This window comes from Nelumbo nucifera, chromosome 1, assembly GCF_055504915.1.
Source record: "Nelumbo nucifera cultivar China Antique chromosome 1, China Antique-T2T, whole genome shotgun sequence".
In the NCBI taxonomy this organism is placed as follows: domain Eukaryota; kingdom Viridiplantae; phylum Streptophyta; class Magnoliopsida; order Proteales; family Nelumbonaceae; genus Nelumbo; species Nelumbo nucifera.
Genome location: NC_142649.1, coordinates 208,376,431 through 208,386,966, shown reverse-complemented (window position 1 = coordinate 208,386,966; position 10,536 = coordinate 208,376,431). Strand labels below are relative to the sequence as shown.

At 35.9% G+C, this 10,536-nt stretch overlaps 1 protein-coding gene across 6 annotated transcripts; it reads right to left on the bottom strand.

The window, feature by feature from the left end:
* Nucleotides 1-2,607: 2,607 nt before the first annotated feature.
* Nucleotides 2,608-7,190, bottom strand: LOC148804432 (FAM50A-like protein). Of its 6 annotated transcripts, none has more exons than XM_088896025.1 (6): nt 6,917-7,190; nt 6,238-6,497; nt 4,339-4,627; nt 4,116-4,246; nt 2,986-3,695; nt 2,608-2,900 (listed from the first exon to the last, which is right to left on the bottom strand). In XM_088896025.1, the coding sequence occupies exons 3-5, from the start codon at nt 4,613-4,615 to the stop codon at nt 3,162-3,164; spliced, it is 942 nt and encodes a 313-aa protein (XP_088752151.1). In that variant the 5' UTR covers nt 4,616-4,627; nt 6,238-6,497; nt 6,917-7,190; the 3' UTR covers nt 2,608-2,900; nt 2,986-3,161. The 6 variants fall into 6 exon arrangements, with proteins under 6 accessions (XP_088752151.1, XP_088752147.1, XP_088752150.1 ...); XM_088896021.1 differs by having other exon boundaries at nt 5,932-6,497; nt 6,917-7,186; XM_088896024.1 differs by lacking the exon at nt 6,238-6,497 and having other exon boundaries at nt 6,917-7,184.
* Between the last annotated feature and the right edge of the window lie 3,346 nt (nt 7,191-10,536).

Sequence of the window (10,536 nt, the reverse complement as noted above, 5' to 3'; positions counted from 1 at the left end):
AACATCCTCAGTATGGGCATTTACATACATTTGGTTGTGTTTGTTTCGTTCATTTGCCTCCTCCTGAACGTCATAAACTTTCTACTCAATCTGTTAAATGTGCATTTATGGGATATAGTACAAATCATAAAGGTTTTGTTTGTCATGATTCCTCTTCTAAGAAGCTTTGTGTTTCTCACAATGTTGTTTTCTTTGAAAATCAGTTTTTCTTTCCAACTTGTGATCAGTCATTCTCTGATATTGCTATTCTTCCTAGCTTCGATGAATCGTCTTCTTCTCCTGAACGATTCAAGCCTGGATATGTGTATGAACGACGTCATTCACCACCGCCCCTTCCGACTCCAAATCTGTCACCTGATCCTGCTCCGGCTATCTTGAGACGCTCCACTAGAGTCTCCCGTCCTCCTAATTGGTATGGCTCCTATCATACATCCTTTAGTGCTGCTTTATCCTCTGTTTCGGTTCCATCTTCTTACTCCCAGGAAGTTAAGCATGAGTGTTGGCAACAAGCAATGCAAGAAGAACTTCGAGCTCTTCAGGAAAATCATACATGGGATATTGTTCCACGTCCACCCAAAGTTAAACCTATTGGGTGTAAGTGGGTTTACTTAGTGAAACTTCGCTCTGATGGGACTCTAGAGCGCTATAAGGCTAGGTTGGTTGCTCTTGGTAATTGACAGGAGTATGGGGTGGACTATGAGGAGACATATGCTCCGATGGCTAAAATGACTACTGTGTGAACAATCCTTGCCATTGCTGCTTCACCGGGTTGGCTACTTAAACAAATGGATGTCAAAAATGCTTTTCTCCATGGTGATCTCAAAGAAGATATCTACATGACACCTCCTCCTGATTTGTTTTCCTCTTCTACTTTGGAAGTTTGTAAGTTGAATCGCTCATTGTATGGCTTAAAACAAGCTCCCCGTGCATGGTTTGAGAAATTCAGATCTACCTTGCTACAGTTTAAGTTTGTGCAAAGTCAATATGACTCTTCTCTATTCCTTCATAAAACTTATACTGGAATTGTCCTTCTTTTGGTCTATGTTGATGACATAGTTATAACAAGAACGGATTCTTTATTGATTACTCAGTTTCAGCAGCGTCTTCAAGAGTCCTTTCATATGAAGGATCTTGGCCACCTTACATATTTCTTGGGATTGGAAGTTCAATCTGACTCCTCTGGTATATTTCTCAATCAACATAAATATACTCAAGATTTAGTTGCATTGGCTGGTCTTCAGGATTCTTCATTGGTTGATACTCCTCTCGAAGTGAATGTCAAGTACCACTCGGATGAGGGGGAGCTACTTATTGATCCATCTTTGTATCGACAATTAGTGGGCAGCTTAAACTACCTGACTATTACCAGACCTAACATTTCCTTTGCTGTCCAGCAAGTTAGTCAGTTTATGCACTCTCCCCGTCATCTTCACTTGGCTGCAGTTCGTCGCATCATAAGATATCTTCGGGGTACTCCATGTCGTGGTTTATTTTTTCCCGTTGGGTCTTCTTTGCACCTTAGTGCTTTTAGCGATGCCGATTGGGCTGGCTGCCCAAATACTCGTCGCTCTATTACAGGTTGGTGTATGTTTCTTGGGGATTCTTTGATCTCGTGGAAGAGTAAGAAACAAGATTGGGTCTCTAAATCTTCTATTGAATCTAAAAATCGGGCAATGTCTGCTGCCTGCTCTAAGATTACTTGGCTTAAGGATTGTTGACTGAGATTGGATTTCCTCAATCTAATCCCACTCCTCTACATGCAGATAATACTAGTGCTATTCAAATTGCTACTAATCCAGTCTACCATGAGCGCACCAAGCACATTGAAGTTGACTGTCATTATATTCGAGATGCTGTAAATACTCGAGTTATTTCTCTTCCACATGTTTCCACAGCTTTGCAAATTGCCGATGTGTTTACCAAGTCTCTTACTCGACAGCGCCATCAATTTCTTATTGGCAAATTGATGCTTCTTGATCAACCAGCATCAATTTGAGGGGGGATGTTGCCATATAGAGCAAACATTTATTTTGTACAGCCTATTTATTTCGTATTCATATTATCTTTCCATAAGAAGATTGTATAGCTGTAGGTAGAGATAAATCAGCCTTAAATCTCTGTAAATCAGTATAGCTGTAGGTAGAGATAAATCAGCCTTAAATCTCTGTAAATTAGTATAGCTGTAGGTAGAGACAAATCAGCCTTTAATTATTGTATATTCAGCTATATATTCAAGGAAATCAGAATGAAAAGGCATCAAGCCATTCAATCAAAATTCTGTCGAAGGAAAAGTTATCACCCATTTCAAAGCACCCCCAGATCTCACTTTGCCAAGAAGGGAACTCGGCTAATGTCATTCCATGATGCCGAATAACAGACAGACCTTGGCAGTTGGGTCATTTGTTAAACGAAATCAGAGAAATTTTCGCCAGCATTCAGCTGCAACTCCGTTGCAACCCTCGAAAGGTGAATTCCATGGCTAATAGTTTAGCACAAGTGCAAAACTTGGGGTGTGTGTGGTTTTGAGGGAGCTATCCTAAAAATATGTTTTGTACATTTTGTCCATTTTTCTCCCTTTCACACTTCCTTCTATGATACAAAGCAACCTTTTTTTATCTCAAAAAAGTTTACTTGTATATTAAGGCTTCAAATTACATGAGAAAAGTATGCATAGAATGACTATGCTTGTTTTTGTCTGCACCTCTGCATTACAATTTTATCCATACACACCATATACCTAGGTCATCCTTAACAGCAATTACTTGAAGATTCACATTACATCTGAACTCAAATCTGATTTTGTTATCCATATAGTAAGGTGAATTGTCCTGCTGTACCAAAATATGCAGTTTCTAATGATCTAACGGTTGATCGGAGAACTTTTGTAATGCCAATCATATCTGCAAGTGCAACAACAAAAAATTACTATACAAAAAAAAAAAAAAAAATGGAGGACATAGAACACAAGTCCCACTACAAACTCACCAGATTCTTTATATTTGTTTCTTGCTTGGTTTGGACATTCTTTGATGATCTCCCTTTCAAACAGTTTTAGGTTGGCAGACATATGTGTAATATGTACATTCTGCCATACAAAGCAACTAAGTGCCAAACGATAAGGCATCCCACTAGCAAAACAGTCTTCACCAGTCATAAATACTTCAATCCGCCCTGCTTCTTGCAGCAGCTTTCCAATCTCTCCAACCATATATTACCTCATTAGGTTGGATATCATTCAAGCCTAAAGACTGCTCAGGCAGGAATTCACCTTCTAATGGTGGTTCTACCTTTATTTCTGATGGCAAAGAGTTTGACTGATCTTCACTTACAAATGTATGAGCAGGCAAGAGGAGTCCAGTTGACATGATTTCTGGTTCCTCAGATACATGAGCCCTCCTTGCATCTTTTTTCCAATCTCGCTCGCGACGCACACGAGTCACAAACTTACTAATGGAGCCATCCAGTTGGGAGTGTTCTTGGATCATAGTTGATTGGTTTATAAGAGAAGCCTTCTTCTTATCTGCTTCAAGACGCTTCCGGGCCCTATATCTGCGTTGTCGTTCTCTATTCTTGAGGCGACGGGCCATTAGGTCATTATCAAATCTAGACTGTTCACTCTGATTAGGAAGTTCTGTTACATTATTGTCTTGAGATTTGGGAGCATTGGTACTAGACTCATATGCAGATTGCAGAATCTGCATCAATAAATGAAATTAAAATACATAGAAGCATCACATTCTGCATTAAGCATTATGCTTTTACTAATATCACTTCATTAGTTAAATTGTGTTTTCTAACTATCACCCAAACAACTGGTGGCATATTCTATGTTCCCTCCCAGTGTATTGAGATCAAAATTGATGGATAGCGTCTTACAAATCTGTATCCAAAGCAGTTTTGGATGGGCAAGATGTATAGCTTTCATCCATAATTGCATGGTAAGATACAACCCTTTCCTGTTCTGACCAACTATCTTGAAATCATACAGTTCCAATTTATTAATCATGGAGCAAAGGAATCAACTATTCAACCTGTAATGCCAGTGTTCTCTAGACCAAAATATTCTCTCCCATCAAATGTTTACCATACCATAAGGAATAGAATGGAGACTTTACCTTATGAGGGAGAGATGTATGACTGTGTGTAGGTATTATGTCTGTGGTGTTCTCTGCATCAGTTCCAAAATACAGGACACCGCAATTTTGTTGTTGGTGGTGTGCAGTGATTAAAGGAGTTTGGTGAGATCCTGAATTAGAAAAACCACTCAGTATATAGAATTTTGAATATTTGCAGATCTCAAGACAAACAAACAAACAAAAAAAAAATTATGTGTTGTACCTTGGTGGATATCTCCTTGAACAATATCCATTGAATTTGTTCCAACCATAGGTCCTACAATTTTACCTATATTATATCTCAATTCAGGACTTGCATTAGTCAAATTGGGTGCATCCATGGTAAACATATCTGGGGGAAATAGGGTTTGTTCATTTCTTTTTGCTTTCTCGATCTCCTTACGTTTTCGGGCCCTACACTTTTGTTGTCTCACCCTGTTCTTTAGGCGGTGAATTTCTAAATTCACAGAAGTCCTGTGCCTGTCAAGCTGGTTGATCATCAAAAAGTTCACCTGAAATACAGAGTCCTGCTGGTCACACTAAAACTGTAAATGTTGGATATGGCTCTTAATAACTTCTATTAAGATGTTATTCTGATGAAACCATCAACACTTGTCGCAAAAGCATCCAAAGTGCACGCAAATGAGAATCTTTAAAAGAAATACTTAAACATCCTCTGAAGCTTCTAACAAATGCTATAACATCCCCTGACCTTTCTGAAAGGACTCTAACCAGTTCTGTTGACTGACATGGCAAGACAAAAACCACCACTCAGTTAGCCTGCCATTAGTTTCCATTAGCATGTAATCACACATCATCGTCGCCATACCTTTTCCCAACTATATGGGATTGGCTACATGGATCCTGTTTCACCATTTTGTTCTGTTCAGTGCCATAATCATATTAAATTTATTTTTAAAAATCCTAATAGTGCCTCTATTTAATTTGACCTTAAATTAAATGGATCCAAATGCCCACCATGGCTTACAGTCTGCTTTCCTCTCAAGCCAAAGGAAAAGTATACCGACCACAACGTTGGTACTGCCATCATTTTGTTCCAGCAGATCTAATTGCCTTCCCTGACCATAATTATTTTTAAAGGTTATCAGTAATCACAATCTCTCAATCTCTCTTTGTAATGAAGGACATTTCTGGTATTAAGGGCATCTTTTATGTTTTAAGGATTAGGAAGAAACTAAGGGAGGATCTTTCTAGGGTCTTTATGGAACTTCAGGATAGGCTAAAGTATTTATCCATAATGACAACATTAATAATGCAACTACTATTTCCCGGAAGGAGTGTATCAAAAAGTAGCAACTATAGAAAAGCAACAGTTGAAAAGTAAAATAATGATTCCAGAGACCAAACTCATTTTTTCTATGGTGTTTTAGTGGAGACTATTTTATCTAGTTACGTATGTACACTCATATTGTCCCATCAAACCTGTTGCCGTTGAAAATTATCAGGAAATAATTAATTTGTTCTTAGGATGCTCCATGCTCCAACGCAATCCTATAGAAACTAAACCTAGTCAATTAACAGAGTACATGGAAGTATTGCCATGCTCTAGAGTCTAGCCTATTTCTGTTGTTATGTACAGATGGGCTGTCCACCCATTAAAGGTTGTGTTTTATTCTCTCTACACAATCTGAGTGATTTAGAATTTAGAAATTTCATGTGTGCATTAATATTTTCCTGCATGTTTGTGCATAGGGAAATTATGAGTTTATACAGAAAAGAAGATAACATAAAGTTTCTCGACAATGCAGCCCATAATGATGATCTTCAATGGAATGGCAAGCATGGAAAGACCTACCATTTAGATCCCCAACTTAATTCTCCTACATTCAAGCATGGTCTTAACAAGAAGATCTCAGTCATTTGATCTAAAAGTCTTTTATCTCAAACAAGTGCCAGGTTCATATGCATCCAAATCAATGTGTAGTCACCAGATAGGATGAATCCTTGGTTAAAAAAAATGCTCTGTTTCTTTTCTCTTTTTGGATCTTCTAATTTCATATTTCCATCAAATGTTAAGTCCATCTCCCCAGGTTGTCTTTAACAGAGGAAACTGGAAACATTTTAAGACCCATTCCACTCTTTCAAGTTTCAAGTTAGATACCTTAAGATTATATCTAGTATCGGTATTGCACAGTGCACCAATTAGAATGCAATAGAGCAGCAGTCACCAATCAGTACAATCCATCTTCCGCAGAAATCAGAAGGTGATGTAATGCCTCTAAGCACCAGAAACTGTTCCAATAAGATGTAAAAGCAACCTTTCCAGAATAACCCAAAACAGAGCATTGGATATATAAGCTTCAGAATCACCAGAAATGTTGCAGGATTTGACAACCATCTTTCAAGAGAAAAGATTATCAGCTGAAATAATGATGACCGCTTTCAGTCTCCAAAATCCATTGAAGGTAAAAAGAAAAGAAACGCAAGCAAGACGAAAAATTTGGATTGGCAATACAGAATTGCAGATAGTTGGAAATAGGCACAGAATCTGGAATAACTTTCTAGAATGTAGAACAGTTTTTTAGTTAAGAGAAACCCAAGTGTAACACAATTAAAGATACACTAAAATGCTGAGGAAATCAATAAATGTTCATGAACAAATGCATGGATCTCTAAATCATAACCCAAGCAGAGCTTGACAATAGTTAAAAGCAAATATTTCAGAAATAGGCATCATGAGCACAATAAAGAAGAGGTTTCAACTCATAAGACACGAATATATGATTAAATGCGGAGAAAACTCATACTGGAATGAGAAAGAAATCAAACAACAGAAATACCTGGAGATTGAACTCAGATTGGGTGGTGGTCTATTTGCAAAAAAAACAAAAAAAAAACAAAAAAACAAAAAAACAAAAACAAAAACGAGGATCTGGTTGGGTTTACGTGAGCAAGAGAGGAGCTAATACTAGTAATGGAGGTGAGAAGGCGAGAGGAAAACGTGGTGTTGTAATGGGTCGAGACTCGGGAGTGGATGGTCGGATTTAGAAATGGTCTTTACGGGTTTTTAGGGGCGATTTTAACGAACACATGCTGCTATTTGCCTGGTCTTAGTTCCCTCTCTTCTTTCGTTCCAAAACCTCTTCTTCCATTGGAATTTCGATTTTCGACTGACCAATTAAAATTTTAAAAACAAACAAAATTAAAAAAAAAAATTAAAAACAATAAAAGAGAGACAATATGATACACTCCAACGAATTACGAAGGTGTATTTAACGTGGCACATTTTTGATCTTCCACGTGTCATCGTTGAAAACATGTTCACCAACCTCATTACTTCATTAGTGTTGATATATCATATATCGTGCCAACGTATAGTTAACCGGACATATGGGTTGGTATAAATACGAACACGACCTATTAGGCTATTACATGTACACGGTAATACACGCAACATGCACCCCAGCAGGGTTGGAGCCAAGCATATTGGTGGGGTCCTTGCCCCTCCCCCCAAACTTTAATGAAATGTTTCTCAAAATTAAAAAAAAAAAACTTTATTTTTTTTAAATCTGTAATCGATCCAAACCTATGCATCCCATATCTTTCAAATCCCTACCTTTTCTACTCCCTATTTCATTTTTTTATTTAATTTGACCCCTAAATTAAAATTTCTGGCTTTGTTATTGCACCACACCAACCACTAACTTGTAGGGCTGTTTACGGGTTGGGTTGGGTTGGTTTACTGAGGTTTTTCCAACCGACCCAACCTGGTCGGGTTACCTAAGATGGAAATTGAAACCGACCTAGTGTTAAGTAAAACTAACCTGGTCGGTTTGAGTCGGGTTGGGTCAGTTTGGGTCGGTTTCGGCTCTAAGTTCATCCATGCCCCCCATGGCTACCTAGTTTTCTGGAAATATATTTAAAACTGAAATATGTATTTTAGAAATATATATATATATAAACAAAAATATACATACAAATATATTGGAATATATATTTTCTGGAAATATATATCTGGCATATTTCGTGATATATATTTTTTAGATATAGATATTGGAATATATATTTTTGGATATTTCAGTTTTTAGTTAAGTAGGAACTAAGTCGGTTCAGTTTCAGTTTGAAAACCGAAACCGACCCGAACCATCGGTTTATGAATTTGTACAACCTGAAATCGACTGGTGCTGATGAAAACCCGGCCGACTCAAATTGGGTTGGTCAATTTGGTCGGGTTGGGCCTTCTTATGAACAGCCCTACTAACTTGTCGCATGCCCGTTTTGAGTCCACCTACGTGCCTCACAAGAGATTCTACTTCAACGGTCAAAAAATATATTTGGTTGGACTGTTTTAAGGAAGAAAACAGCGGAAATGGAAACACCTTGGAATCCGCATAACTCACAATCGCTTGAAACACGATGCTGATGTTTCTTGTAACAATTAGGAGGGTGTTTGGGAATCGATGTGTTTCACATCCATTTCAATTCCGCTGACATGGATCATTGCCACATCTGGAAAAAAAAACAGAATCGCATCGAAAAGTATTTTCTCCCTCATGATTCACAAATCACAATCTACCCCCTTTAGATTTTGATAAATCACTTCCATCTTCGGTGGTGTTGTTCATTTTCTTTCTATTTTTCGTTATTCATAATATGTCCACTTCTAATTGAACTCCTCATTTTCATCGTCTTCCTCTGATTCATTATGAGCCAATATTGACCGTCAATCAAAATATGCCCAAGGATTAAAGTATCGGTATCGAGTATTATATCGGACAACTTGGATATGGATACGCTTGGGAAATACATGGATATGGATGAAAAATACGGAAATGCTTGGATACGCTAAGGAAATGTATACAAATTCAATAATTATATTAATAACTTCAAGTTTAATGTCAAAATAATTATAAATAATATATAAATACATAGGAATTGTATATTTTAATGCTATAACTAAAGAAATATATTACTATTGATATAACGAGATGGATAGATATTATACAATTTTATTGCTAATGCTTCAATTTTTATGTTTATTAAAATCCAAGGCACAAAACATATGCAACCATCATATTTGAATTATTATATCAATTTTTTTTACTATTTTCAATTTTTAACATAAACGGAAAAATCAACTAAATATTAATTCGTGAATGTTCAATAAATAATACTCTTATTTTTGAAAACAATAAATATGTTTATATAAAATGTAAATGAAAATATCAATTAATAATTTATAAAATATATAATCTTAACTTAAAATATATCAAATCTATTAAAATTTTTGAAGATGCATATCATATGAAAATTCATAAATTTTAATTACTAAAATAATCATTCCATTATTAATACTTTATTTTTATGAATTTTTTAAAATAAAAAAAAGTATTTAAATGTAGATTAGTGGATTTGAAAGATTCAATTTATATTATATTGTCAAATATTTTGTAAACAATATTTTATCTTTTTAAATAAAAAATGCATTGTTATTTTATGCAAATTAAAATATTAATTAATAATTTATAAAATAAATATTATAATTTGTGAAGTCTACATAAATAATTCTAAGTATTAAAATAATTATTCTATTAATAATATTTTTTATTTGTATAAATTTATTGAAATTAAAAATATATGTATATGGATTTGATAAATTATTTATTTTATTGGTTTATAAAATAATAATTTTAAATATTATACTTTTTAATTTGTACTTAGAGTTATTGAATATTTTATTTGTTTAGATTAAATGTAAGAATTAATTTTAATAAAAGATAATTTATTTCACTTATTATCACAAAATAGAAGGTTGCTAGATGGTTAAGATCTTGCACTCCTGGACGCTAGGCCACCCTGGTTTCAAGGGTCGCATCACGCAAAATCCCTTTTTCTAGTGAAGTGCTTTTCTGTTAAACTTGGGTTTGATATGCCTTTACATCGGTGCGTATCAGACCGATATGCATGACTGGCATGATACAATGTCAGTCGTGACGTAGGAAAATGGGAGGTTGAGAAAAATGGGAGAGAGAGAGAGAGAGAGAGAAAGAAAAAGATTACTTTGGGTGATCATGGGTCATGGCTACCAAGCTTTTCGTTGAAGGCAATCTACACCTTGACTCTTGAGATCGTTGTGATTTTTACCACCAAAAGGCGTTAGTCCGGTTGATCTCAGCCTTAGAAATCTCTTGAAGATGGACATAATGAAAAACATGGAAATAAGAATCACAATTGCAACAAATCCAAAAATAGAGTTATCAAAATTTCCCGAGTGCTTCCTCTCACTACACATTCAATGGAGCTTCAGAATGTTGCATGGCATACCCATTCTCCCCTATATTTAACAGGACTTCTCTCTCATCACAAATCAAAACAAAACTAGGGAATCTCGCAACACACCTAAAGGAAAGAAAAAAAAATCAGGATTTGTTTGGTTCGCCATCGGAATCGGAATTGGAAT